The sequence below is a fragment of the Canis lupus genome, chromosome 15 (assembly GCF_048164855.1).
Source record: "Canis lupus baileyi chromosome 15, mCanLup2.hap1, whole genome shotgun sequence".
Lineage (NCBI taxonomy): Eukaryota > Metazoa > Chordata > Mammalia > Carnivora > Canidae > Canis > Canis lupus.
In genome coordinates, this window is record NC_132852.1 from 55,445,772 (window position 1) to 55,455,567 (window position 9,796).

General features: G+C 64.2%; 1 protein-coding gene across 3 annotated transcripts; it reads left to right on the forward strand.

The window, feature by feature from the left end:
- The first annotated feature begins 423 nt into the window (after nt 1-423).
- On the forward strand, nt 424-9,730 carry ZYX (zyxin). Of its 3 annotated transcripts, none has more exons than XM_072777545.1 (10): nt 424-553; nt 974-1,193; nt 1,676-1,881; nt 2,039-2,131; nt 2,225-2,734; nt 6,874-6,994; nt 7,109-7,278; nt 7,380-7,558; nt 8,443-8,563; nt 9,147-9,730. In XM_072777545.1, exons 2-10 carry the CDS (start codon nt 986-988, stop codon nt 9,249-9,251), a joined length of 1,713 nt encoding a protein of 570 aa, XP_072633646.1. In that variant the 5' UTR covers nt 424-553; nt 974-985; the 3' UTR covers nt 9,252-9,730. The 3 variants fall into 3 exon arrangements, with proteins under 3 accessions (XP_072633646.1, XP_072633647.1, XP_072633645.1); XM_072777544.1 differs by having other exon boundaries at nt 434-558; XM_072777546.1 differs by lacking the exon at nt 2,039-2,131 and having other exon boundaries at nt 432-558.
- Nucleotides 9,731-9,796: the final 66 nt, after the last annotated feature.

Consider the following 9,796-nt stretch of genomic DNA (forward strand, 5'->3'; position numbering starts at 1 on the left):
GGCCGGCGAGCGCGGAGCCGGAGGGGGCAGGGGAGGGGCCGGGGAGGGGCCGGGGGCGCAGTCGGGCCGCGCCGCCACCCCCGGGAGAGCGGACGGTGAGTCAGATCTCGGCCCCCGCGGGTCGGGCGGGGAGCGGGGGACACGGGGCGGGGGGTCAGGAAATGACATCAGAGGCCTGGGCCCGGGGAGGGGAGCAGGGGGGAGGGGAGGGCGGTCCGAGCCCGGCGGGGGCGGGGGCGGGGGCGGGGGCGCCGCGGCGGAGCCTCGGGCCCGGGAGCCGAGAGCAGGGAGCCGGGAGCCGGGAGCCGGGAGCCGGAGCGGGGCCCCTTCCTGGGGGAGTTTCCTGCCGGGTCCGCCCTCCCGTCTCCCCGCCCCCCTCTCCGGGCCGCTCCTTGTATGGTCTGAGCTCCGCTCTCTCCCCGCCCCCTCCCTCCCTCCTCTTCCCCGCGTCCCCTCCCCGCCAGGCTGGAGGCTGCTCGCGGCCCGGACGCAGAGTCCGCGGACCCGGCTGCGCGGCGGCCACCCCGACGCGGCGCGCACGCTCCGGCCCGCGGTGAGGTCGGCGGCAGCGGCGCAGGGGCGCGCGGAGGGGGCGCGGAGGGGGCGCGGAGGGGTGCAGCGCGGGCTGGGGTGCAGCGCGGAGGGGGTGCGGCGCGGGCAGGGGTGCGGCGCGGAGGGGGTGCGGCGCGGGCAGGGGTGCGGCGCGGAGGGGGTGCGGCGCGGGCAGGGGTGCAGCGCGGAGGGGGTGCGGCGCGGGCTGGGGTGCGGCGCGGGCTGGGGTGCAGCGCGGAGGGGGTGCGGCGCGGGCAGGGGTGCAGCGCGGAGGGGGTGCGGCGCGGGCTGGGGTGCGGCGCGGGCTGGGGTGCAGCGCGGAGGGGGTGCGGCGCGGAGGGGGTGCAGCGCGGGCTGGGGTGCAGCGCGGAGGGGGGCTCGGGGCCGGGCGCCGCGTCACCTGGCCGCCCACCCCCTGCAGCCCGGCCTGGCCATGGCGGCCCCCCGCCCGCCTCCCGCGATCTCCGTGTCGGTGTCGGCTCCGGCCTTTTACGCCCCGCAGAAGAAGTTCGGCCCGGTGGTGGCCCCGAAGCCCAAAGTGAATCCTTTCCGGCCCGGGGACGGGGAGCCCCCGCCGGCCGCCGGGGCCCAGCGCGCGCAGATGGGCCGGGTGGGCGAGGTGCCCCCGCCGCCCCCGGAAGGTACGCGGGGCCGGGCCGGGGCTGGGGCCGGGGCCGGGGCCGGGGCCGGGGCCGGGGCCGGGCCGGGGCGGTCGCAGCGGAGGGGGCTGGGCGCCGCGAGCCTGTCCCGAGCAGATGTTCTTACCTCATCGTGGAGCTCGTGGCCGGGAGCCAGGGCTCCTGGGACTGTTCCAAGTCCCCCGCCTGGGGGTGGGAGGCGGGAATGTGGGGCACGGTCGTCCCCTCTGGGTCCGTTTTCCCGAGTGTAACGGGAGCTGCATCCCTCCAGGGGCGGACCCCGCCTTTCCTGACCCGATGCTCCCAGGGGTCCTGCGCCTCCGTCGCCTTCCCACACAATCGGGTGGGGGTGGGGGTGGGGTGGGGTGGGAGAGTGCTTGGGTCAGGGGTGAGAGCTGTAGAGGGACAGTAACTGGGGGAAGGGGTGCAGGGGCCCCTGCTGTCCTCTCTGTCCCCTGACTGCCCTCTCTCCTCTTCCACCTCAGACTTTCCCCTGCCTCCCCCTCCTGTCCTTGGGGATGGCGACGAGTCCGAGGGTGCTCTAGGAGCTGCCTTCCCACCTCCCCCTCCCCCTCTGGAGGAACCGTTCCCCTCTGAGTCTCTGGAGGAGGAGATCTTCCCTTCCCCGCCACCGCCTCCCCTGGACGAAGAGGGAGGGCCTGAGGCCGCCCTACCTCCCCCCCCACCACAGGTAAGGGGGCTTGGGAGGGGCTGCAACACTCGGACGACCCCCCCCCCCCCCAAGGAGGAGAGGAGAGGCCTTACCTCCACCTCCCGTGCACCTCTGGCCTGATGGGGGTGAGGTGGGAATAGACCTGGGATGGGTGCTCTGACCCTTGACCCTCTAGCCCAGGGAGAAGGTGAGCAGTATTGATTTGGAGATCGACTCTTTGTCCTCACTGCTGGATGACATGACCAGGAATGATCCCTTCAAATCCCGAGTAAGGGACAGGGGAGTGGGAGAGGCAGGGCAGGGAGGAAAGGCGCCCCGCGGCTCTAACTGAGCTTCTCTTCCCTTCTCCCTCCCCTTGCAGGTGTCATCTGGATATGTGCCCCCACCAGTCACCACTCCGTTCAGTCACAAGTCCAATACTAAGCCTGCAACGGGGAGCACAGCACCCCTGCCCCCTTGGAAGTCCCCTTCCAGCTCCCAGCCTCTGCCCCAGGCTCAGGCTCAGGCTCAGCCTCCCAGCCAGGGCCAGCTCCCTGTGCAGCCCCGGCCCCAGGCCCAGGCCCAGGCCCAACCCCAGCCTGTGCCTTTGGCTAACACTCAGCCTCGAGGACCCCCAGCCCCATCCCCAGCCCCTAAGTTTTCTCCAGTGACTCCCAAGTTTACTCCTGTGGCTTCCAAGTTCAGCCCTGGAGCCCCAGGTGGACCCGGCTCACAGCCCAATCAGAAGTTGGGGTCCCCTGAAGTTCCCTCTTCCAGTAGCACCGGCTCCCCTCAGCCCCCCAGCTTCACCTATGCTCAGCAGAAGGAGAAGCCCCGGGTGCAGGAGAAGCAGCATCCAGTGCCACCGCCACCGGCTCAAAACCAAAATCAGGTGAGTGAGGGTGGGAGGACCAGGCTGAGACCAGGGGTTTGGGGCTGGGGGAGAAGTCAGGAGCGGCAGAATGAGGACAAAGGTGGCCCCAGAGAGGGAGGTAGAGTGGGGGCGGTAGGATAGGAGTTTAGAGCCTCCGAAGTTGGCCTGGGGGGACAGTGGTGAGAGAAAGCTCTTCTGAGGCGGGCCTGGCAGGGTCTGGGTCTGAGTGGGGCCTTGCCGGTAGTTGGCGGAGCAGCCCAGGCTCTGCATCAGGAGGATTTGGTGGACTTTCCCTGCCCCCTAGTATGTTAAAGGGAGGGATGAGATCATCACCAGTCCAACCTTGCTGCTTTCCCCTTCTTAGATTCTTGAGTTAATCTCTCTGCTCCTCTGAGCCACTCTCACTGCCTCAGGGCCCATCTGATGATAAGAGTCACAGCGTCAGTAAACACTGGCTGAGCCAGCATCCGCCGAGTGCCAGGCACTGTGCTCTGGAGGGAAGAGATCTCTCAAAGAAGTTAAGTCTGAGCGAGTCAGATGGGCCTGGGATAGAATTCCCGGCTCACGAGAGCCTAGGCAAGTTAAGTTAGGTGAACCTTGGGCCTCAGTTTCCCCACTGTTACCCCACACAGTGGTTGTGAAGATTCAATGAGCTAACTCTTAGAAAGTGCTGGGGTCTGTATCTAGCTCCTGAATGCTCCAAACAGAAAGGTGATCATTCCTGTCTGACCATTTTTGCCTTCCGTTTGAGGGCATGAGATCTCAGTCCAAGGGACCCCGGCGGTCATGTAGTCCTGCCAACTGCCAACCGTCAAGTTACCCGACGGCATGAGTGTGTGTGTACTAGTGTGCAGGCGCAGGGGAAGGGATGCACAATGCCAGCGAGTTTTGCAGGATCTGGTGTTACAGGAACTCCAGACAGGCATCAGCATGGGGGCCTGCGGGTTTGGAAGGGTGGTGTGACTTGAGGTTCCTGAGAGGACCAGGAGGGGCATCTGGGTGGGAACAACATGAGCAGGACTCCAGGGCACAGGTACCCTGGGTGTTTGGAGAAGAGAAAGTAGCCCGTTCCTCTGGGAGGATCGCAGAGCTGTGCTTATGGAGGTGGGTGGTAGGTGGGTGGGCGACAGGGAAGAGGAAATAAGAACACACCAAGGGAGCCTCTGAGTCTTGGAGAGTCGTTACTGGAAGTCTTTGAGGAGTCGTGTGGCCAGGTTGGAGGGCTGGTGACATCTGTGCTTTTGAGGCTCTGGGGGAGTTTTTTCTAGCAGAGGCATGGGCTTGAGGTAGGAAGTCAGTGATGTGGGGAGTTCACTCCTGGTCGACCATAGATTGGTGTTCGTTGCAATGAAAACTAAGGCCCAGATAGGAGAGCTGTTAAAAAGGAAGAGCCTCCAGGCTTGGCCACCGATAAGCAGTTGGAAGAGGAGGGGTGTGTTGGGGAATGACGGTGTCTCTGATAAAATAGAGAAGTCCAGAAAGGGAAATGGTTTGCACGGGAAGAGGAGGGGTCCAGCTGTCAGCTTGTTGAGCAACGGCTTCCAGGAGGACTTGGTCTCAGCGGGACCTGTCATCTGGTTGGAAATGGAGGGCTGGGTTTCAGGAGCGGGCCTCAGTGTGCGCAGGATAGCGGGGTGTGGTGACACCGGAGCTGCCCCTGGAGTGGCAGCGGGCCCAGGGGATGCGAAGGAGCTGAGGGCCTGGGAGAAAACTTGGGTGATGCTCAGGTTGACCAGGTGGGAGGGGGCAGACCGGCCGCAGGAGGAAGAGGGTCACAAGTCGGTGTAGGGTCTCAAGAGAATGCGATGGCCGAGGCGTTTGGGGTGGCCGAGAATAAGGCCAGGGATGTGGCCATTTGGAAGTTGTAGGTGGCCGCGGGGTGCCCCGTTGGTGCCCTGTGGGGGGGACAGAGTGAAAGGAGGTGAGTCAGTAGGTGGTGAGAAATGGAGTAGCCTTGTCCCCAGGTTGGCAGGGAGGTGAAGGAGCAGGGGAGGGAGTGTGCGTGTCAGAGAGAGAAGCAGGAGGAAGAAGCCGCTGGAAGAGGGGTTCATGATGCCGGGGAGCAGGGGCTGTGGCTGGGGTGGCGCCCTGGGGGGAGCATGGGCGTGCGCCCCAGGCATTCCCAGAGGCCGAGGGCGTGTGGCCACAGTGTTTTCTGAGCGGGGAGCTGGAGCTGGCTGGCTTCCACCTTCTCAGTCGTGTAGGAGGTGAGGTCATCGGTGAGCGAGGGGGTGAGCGAGGGGGCGACGCCATCGGGGCTCGGGGAGATGGGAAGGTTTGGAACAGCTGCTGTGGGCAAGGCGACTGGGAGTCAGCAGGAGCCAAGCACCAGCGGGGGCGAGGCCCGAGGGCGCAGAGGGCACCGCAGTGCATTGCAGTGTGCAGTGTGCAGCGAGCAGTGTGCAGCAAGCAGCGAGCAGCGAGCCCTCCACCTTCCTCCTGCAGCTGGGAGGCAGAAGCAGGAAGCGGGTGGTGGCATGACCCAGGGCTGAGACTGGGCCAGATAAGCCAGCCATGGTGGCGGAGGGCGGCGAGAGTCTGCGGGGCCTTGTCGAAGTAGATGGCTCCGCCAGCAGACTTGGGGGCAGGCAAGCCAGAGGCCTTGATGCACAAGACTCGTGGGGACAGTTGGGAGGCAGAGCAGCCTTTCTGAGCTCGTTCACTCAGGAGCTATGAATGGGGTAGGAGGGACGAAGGCGATTGTTGGGAGGTCAAGCCTGGGGCCTCGGGGGAAGATTTACTTGAGGCCAGTAAGTCTCGGGTCCGAGGGTCTGAAGTGTCCCTTGGTGTTAGATGCCTGGGACAGAGGACACTTGGAGCTCTAGTCGAAGAGCTTGAGGCCTGAGTGCCACGGCTACTGAAGCTGTGACGTTGCTGCTGGCAGGCAGAGAGGGCACACGGCGGCTGCACGGAGTGTGTCTTAAAGGCTTGTGCACACCCATGGGGGGCTGATGTGTACAGGTCGTTCTTAACTTCCAAGGAATGGAACAGGCACCTGAGGTGGCCCCAAGTTCTTTTGGAGATTGGTTTTTTGGCTGAGTGCTCTCCCTCTGTCCCCAAGATGCCGGGAAGGGGAGATCGGGAGAAGAAAGGGTGAAGCTTACCCTGTGGAGGGGCTCACAGGAAGGGCAGGCCCGGGAGGAGTCTGCGGGGGAATGGCTGGGAGCTGGAGCATCCGTGGAGCTGTGCTCCCCGTGGCTGCCCTGGATGCACGCGGGTGTGAGGATGGTGGAGCCAGGCCCGAGGGGACGGTGGCTATGGGCAGAGGCAGCTGGGTGGCTCTGAGGTTCCAGGTGTTACGGGGACGAAGGTATTGACGGGAGAACATTCAGTGACGGGCCACAGTCCTGGGTGGGCTTATCCAGTAGAGAGAAAACCAACCCAGCGTCTCTGCTGCAGTGTCATGGAAACGCTGGTGCAGGCCACATGGACCCTGCAGTGCCTCCACCACCCCCACCCCCCGACACTGCTCAGGGTTCCTGGCAGGACCCCCCTAACCTCACCTGCACCCCGCCCACCTGCCTCTAGCTCTCTCAGGATGCTCTTAACAGACGGGGCAGGCAGGCCTATGGGAATGGGCCTTCTCTGAGGCCTCCTGGGGAGGGAGGGGGGTCAGGGAGCCCCGGACCCCTATTGGGGGAGCCGGGAGCTGGGCTCCAAAGGTTTAACCTGTCAATCCCGCCTATGTTGTGTCCTCACGCTGACAGGGGCTGCTCAGCAGCAGGCGGGACGGGTAGGTGTGTGTGCACCTGGGTGCACACGCCATCACGTGCCAACCTCTTCTGTGGGGGGCCATGCCTGAGCATGCTCTGTGGAGGTGATGCGCGGCCTGGCGTGCGGTGCGGGGTGCTTCAGTGACCTCAGCTGCTGTGTGTGTGGCCTCTGTCCGCTCCATTGTTCTGGCCTGTCCGTGACTGTCCCTGGGGGGGTGGGGGGCGCGTTGGGCAAAGTGGGTGGAAGGGTCATCCCCTTCCCCTTTATCTGTGTGGTGCTGGGGGTCAGGGAGGGAGAAGGAGGAGCTTTTGGAGTCAAACCCGCGTGTCTGGGAGATGGGAGGGGAGTTCGTCCTTCCTGGAAGAGAGCGGATCAGCGGGCTGGGGAAAGTTCTCAGAGAGGGTGACTCTTGAGAGGGTCTGGAGAAAGTATTGGCGTTTCAGGTACGCTCCCCTGGGGCCCCGGGACCTCTGAGTCTGAAGGAGGTGCAGGAGCTGGAGCAGCTGACCCAGCAGCTAATGCACGACATGGAGCACCCTCAGAGGCAGAATGTGGCTGTCAATGGTGAGCTCACCGGCCACCTGTCGGGACCTCCACCTCACTCCCCGTCCGAGCCAGCCGACCGCCTGCCTGCGCGCTCCTTCCTCCCATTGACTTCTGTCTTCTCTGGCCTCCCAGAGTCCTGTGGCCGGTGTCATCAGCCCCTGGCACGCACACAGCCCGCGGTTCGAGCCCTGGGACAGCTGTTCCACATCACCTGCTTCACCTGCCACCAGTGTGGGCAGCAACTGCAAGGACAGCAGTTCTACAGCCTGGAGGGGGCGCCCTACTGTGAGGGCTGCTACACTGTGAGTCCGGGTGGGGGCTCAGCCCGGGGCTGGCCGTGGATGTGGGGCAGGCGGGCCTGGGGTGCCGGTTCCCGGCCGACGTCCTCCCGCCACCTCCTTAGGACACTCTGGAGAAGTGCAACACGTGTGGGCAGCCCATCACTGATCGCATGCTGAGGGCCACGGGCAAAGCCTACCACCCGCAGTGCTTCACGTGCGTGGTCTGCGCCTGCCCACTGGAGGGCACCTCCTTCATCGTGGACCAGGCCAACCGGCCCCACTGTGTACCTGACTACCACAAGTGAGGACCCACCTCCTGTCTTCTGGGCTCTTCTCTGGGTGCCAGCCGTCGTCGTCTGGGGGCTGGGCCAGGCTGCCCTCCTGATTCCACGGCAGCGCCAACCCCCTGGCCTTCCTTCCTGGCCCCACTTGCTTGTCTGACGGCAGGAGACCAGTTCGCCTGGATTCAGCTGTCCAGTGGCCTCAGGCCTTGGTGGCAAGTCTTGCTACTGGCAGGTGCCCCCTCCCTGGGCCTTTGGCTCTCGGAGGCTTGTGGTCTTGTGTTCAGCCACGAGTGTTGGAATGACTTCATTTCACGCACAGGCTGGGTCCCGAAAGTCCTTTTGGAGATTGGCTTTTTGGAACTCTGGATTTCCCCTACAAGCAGTGGCTGCTTTCTCAGGGCAGCAGTAGAATCCCGTAATGTAGCTAAAGGGTGTACAGAAACTGCAGAGTCTGACTCCCACCTCTGCCAGTGTGTTGGAGGTATAGGTTTTCAGAATTCCAGCCTAGGCATCCAGAACTTCACATCCCTCCCTCTGTACACCCCAGCAGTGGGGCAGACGCCATGCAGCAGGGGGTCCTGGGCGGGGGTGGGGTGGGGCTGGAGAAGGGTGCCTCTGGCTGTGCTTTCTGCAGGAGCTGCAGTCAGAGGGTGAAGACCTGGTGGCAGAGGCTCCTGGGGGTACATGGGATTTTGGGGAGGGTGCTGGGGAAAGGCAGGAAATTCCCCTTGATAAAGGACGGATGAGGGGGCTGGTCTTAGGATTTCTCCATTGAGTGTCCTCTACCCAGGGATGTGAGGCAAATGGGCCAAGACACCTGCCCTGTTGCCATGCACATCCCCCTGCACTCTGGGAACCCCTTGCCCCCACCCTGACCCCTGCCTCGCTTTTGCCCCTCCAGGCAGTATGCCCCCAGGTGCTCCGTCTGCGAAGGGCCCATCATGCCTGAGCCCGGCCGCGAGGAGACCGTGCGAGTGGTCGCTCTGGACAAGAACTTCCACATGAAGTGCTACAAGTGCGAGGTTGGCCATCCCTCTGGCCCCCAGCGCTGGGAGGTGGTGGGACACCGCTCACTACCAGGTGGTGGCCGGTACCAGCCGGGAGGAGTTTGGAGCTGCAGTTTTGAGGGTGGAGGGGGTGATACCTGTGCCTGCTCCACCCAGATGCCCCCGTCACTGTGCAAGTTGGGGGGGAGGGCTTTCTGTGGGGTCCTTGGGTTGTGGATAAACCAAGAAAAAGAGTGACCAGTGGGAGGGAAGGGTGCTCTCCTTCGCTGTACTGGAGGGAGATGGAGATGTGCTTGGTGAGGTCAAAGAGGAAGAGAAGGGAGTAGAGGCAGGCGGGAGAGGTCCCATGTCTTTTTTTTGGGTGGGTGCCTTGGTAACAGCTCAACCCACTGTCCGCCTCGGGTGGGAGAGGCCTAGGGACAAGGAACATGGGCAGGAGAGGTGAGGCTAGGAGAGGAGGGTGGGAGTGGTGGGGACACAGGCAGTGATGCTGGACGTTGGCCGAGGCATGGAGCATCTGGTCTTCCTCACTTAAAGGTGGAGGTGTGGGGGGCACACAGGGGCCTTCCACCAGCGGGCTTTTCCTCCTTTCTCCCAGGACTGCGGGAAGCCACTGTCCATCGAGGCAGATGACAATGGCTGCTTCCCCCTGGACGGCCACGTGCTCTGCCGGAAGTGCCACACCGCCAGAGCCCAGACCTGAGTGGGGACGGGAGAGTCCACTCCCCACCCGCGGACCACCCACAGAGACCGCCCTGCCCCCCACCTGCCCTGCCCCCCCTTCAGTTATTTTCTGATGTCCAGCCTCTCCTTCCACGCCAGCCCCCACCCAGGTATCCCAGACACCTTGTCCCGGGCCCCAACGTGGCCTAGGACTGCAGAGTCCCAGCTCTGGGTTTCCAGCCCACCTCCATCCTGCAGGGACCACCCACCGTCCTCCAGGTGTACCCCACCTGAGGGGGCACCAGGTTGAGCGCTGCTGCTTTCACTGCTGCACCGATGCCCTCGGCTGGCCCCGGAGCAGCCACATACTCTGCTTGCTGAGGGCCAGGAGACGCCCAGACTCTGGGAGTCTGGGCCAGGCCGGGCCGACCGGCCTGGACGTCCTCCCACCCCCACCCCCCATGCTGCCAGGTTGTGGCTACAGCTACAAATCAATAAAAAAAGACCTGTTTTCCAAAATCCTTAGGAGTCAACTCTTTTGTGCATATGGCCCTCATGGGTGGGGTAGAGGAAGTACAGGGAATA

Bases quoted from the DNA above. Each gene is read 5' to 3' on its own strand.
- ZYX (XM_072777545.1), top strand. From the start codon at position 986: ATGGCGGCCCCCCGCCCGCCTCCCGCGATCTCCGTGTCGGTGTCGGCT. The intron at 6,995-7,108 runs GTGAGCTCACCG...CTGGCCTCCCAG, and splicing joins GCAGAATGTGGCTGTCAATG to AGTCCTGTGGCCGGTGTCAT. The intron at 7,279-7,379 runs GTGAGTCCGGGT...CCACCTCCTTAG, and splicing joins ACTGTGAGGGCTGCTACACT to GACACTCTGGAGAAGTGCAA.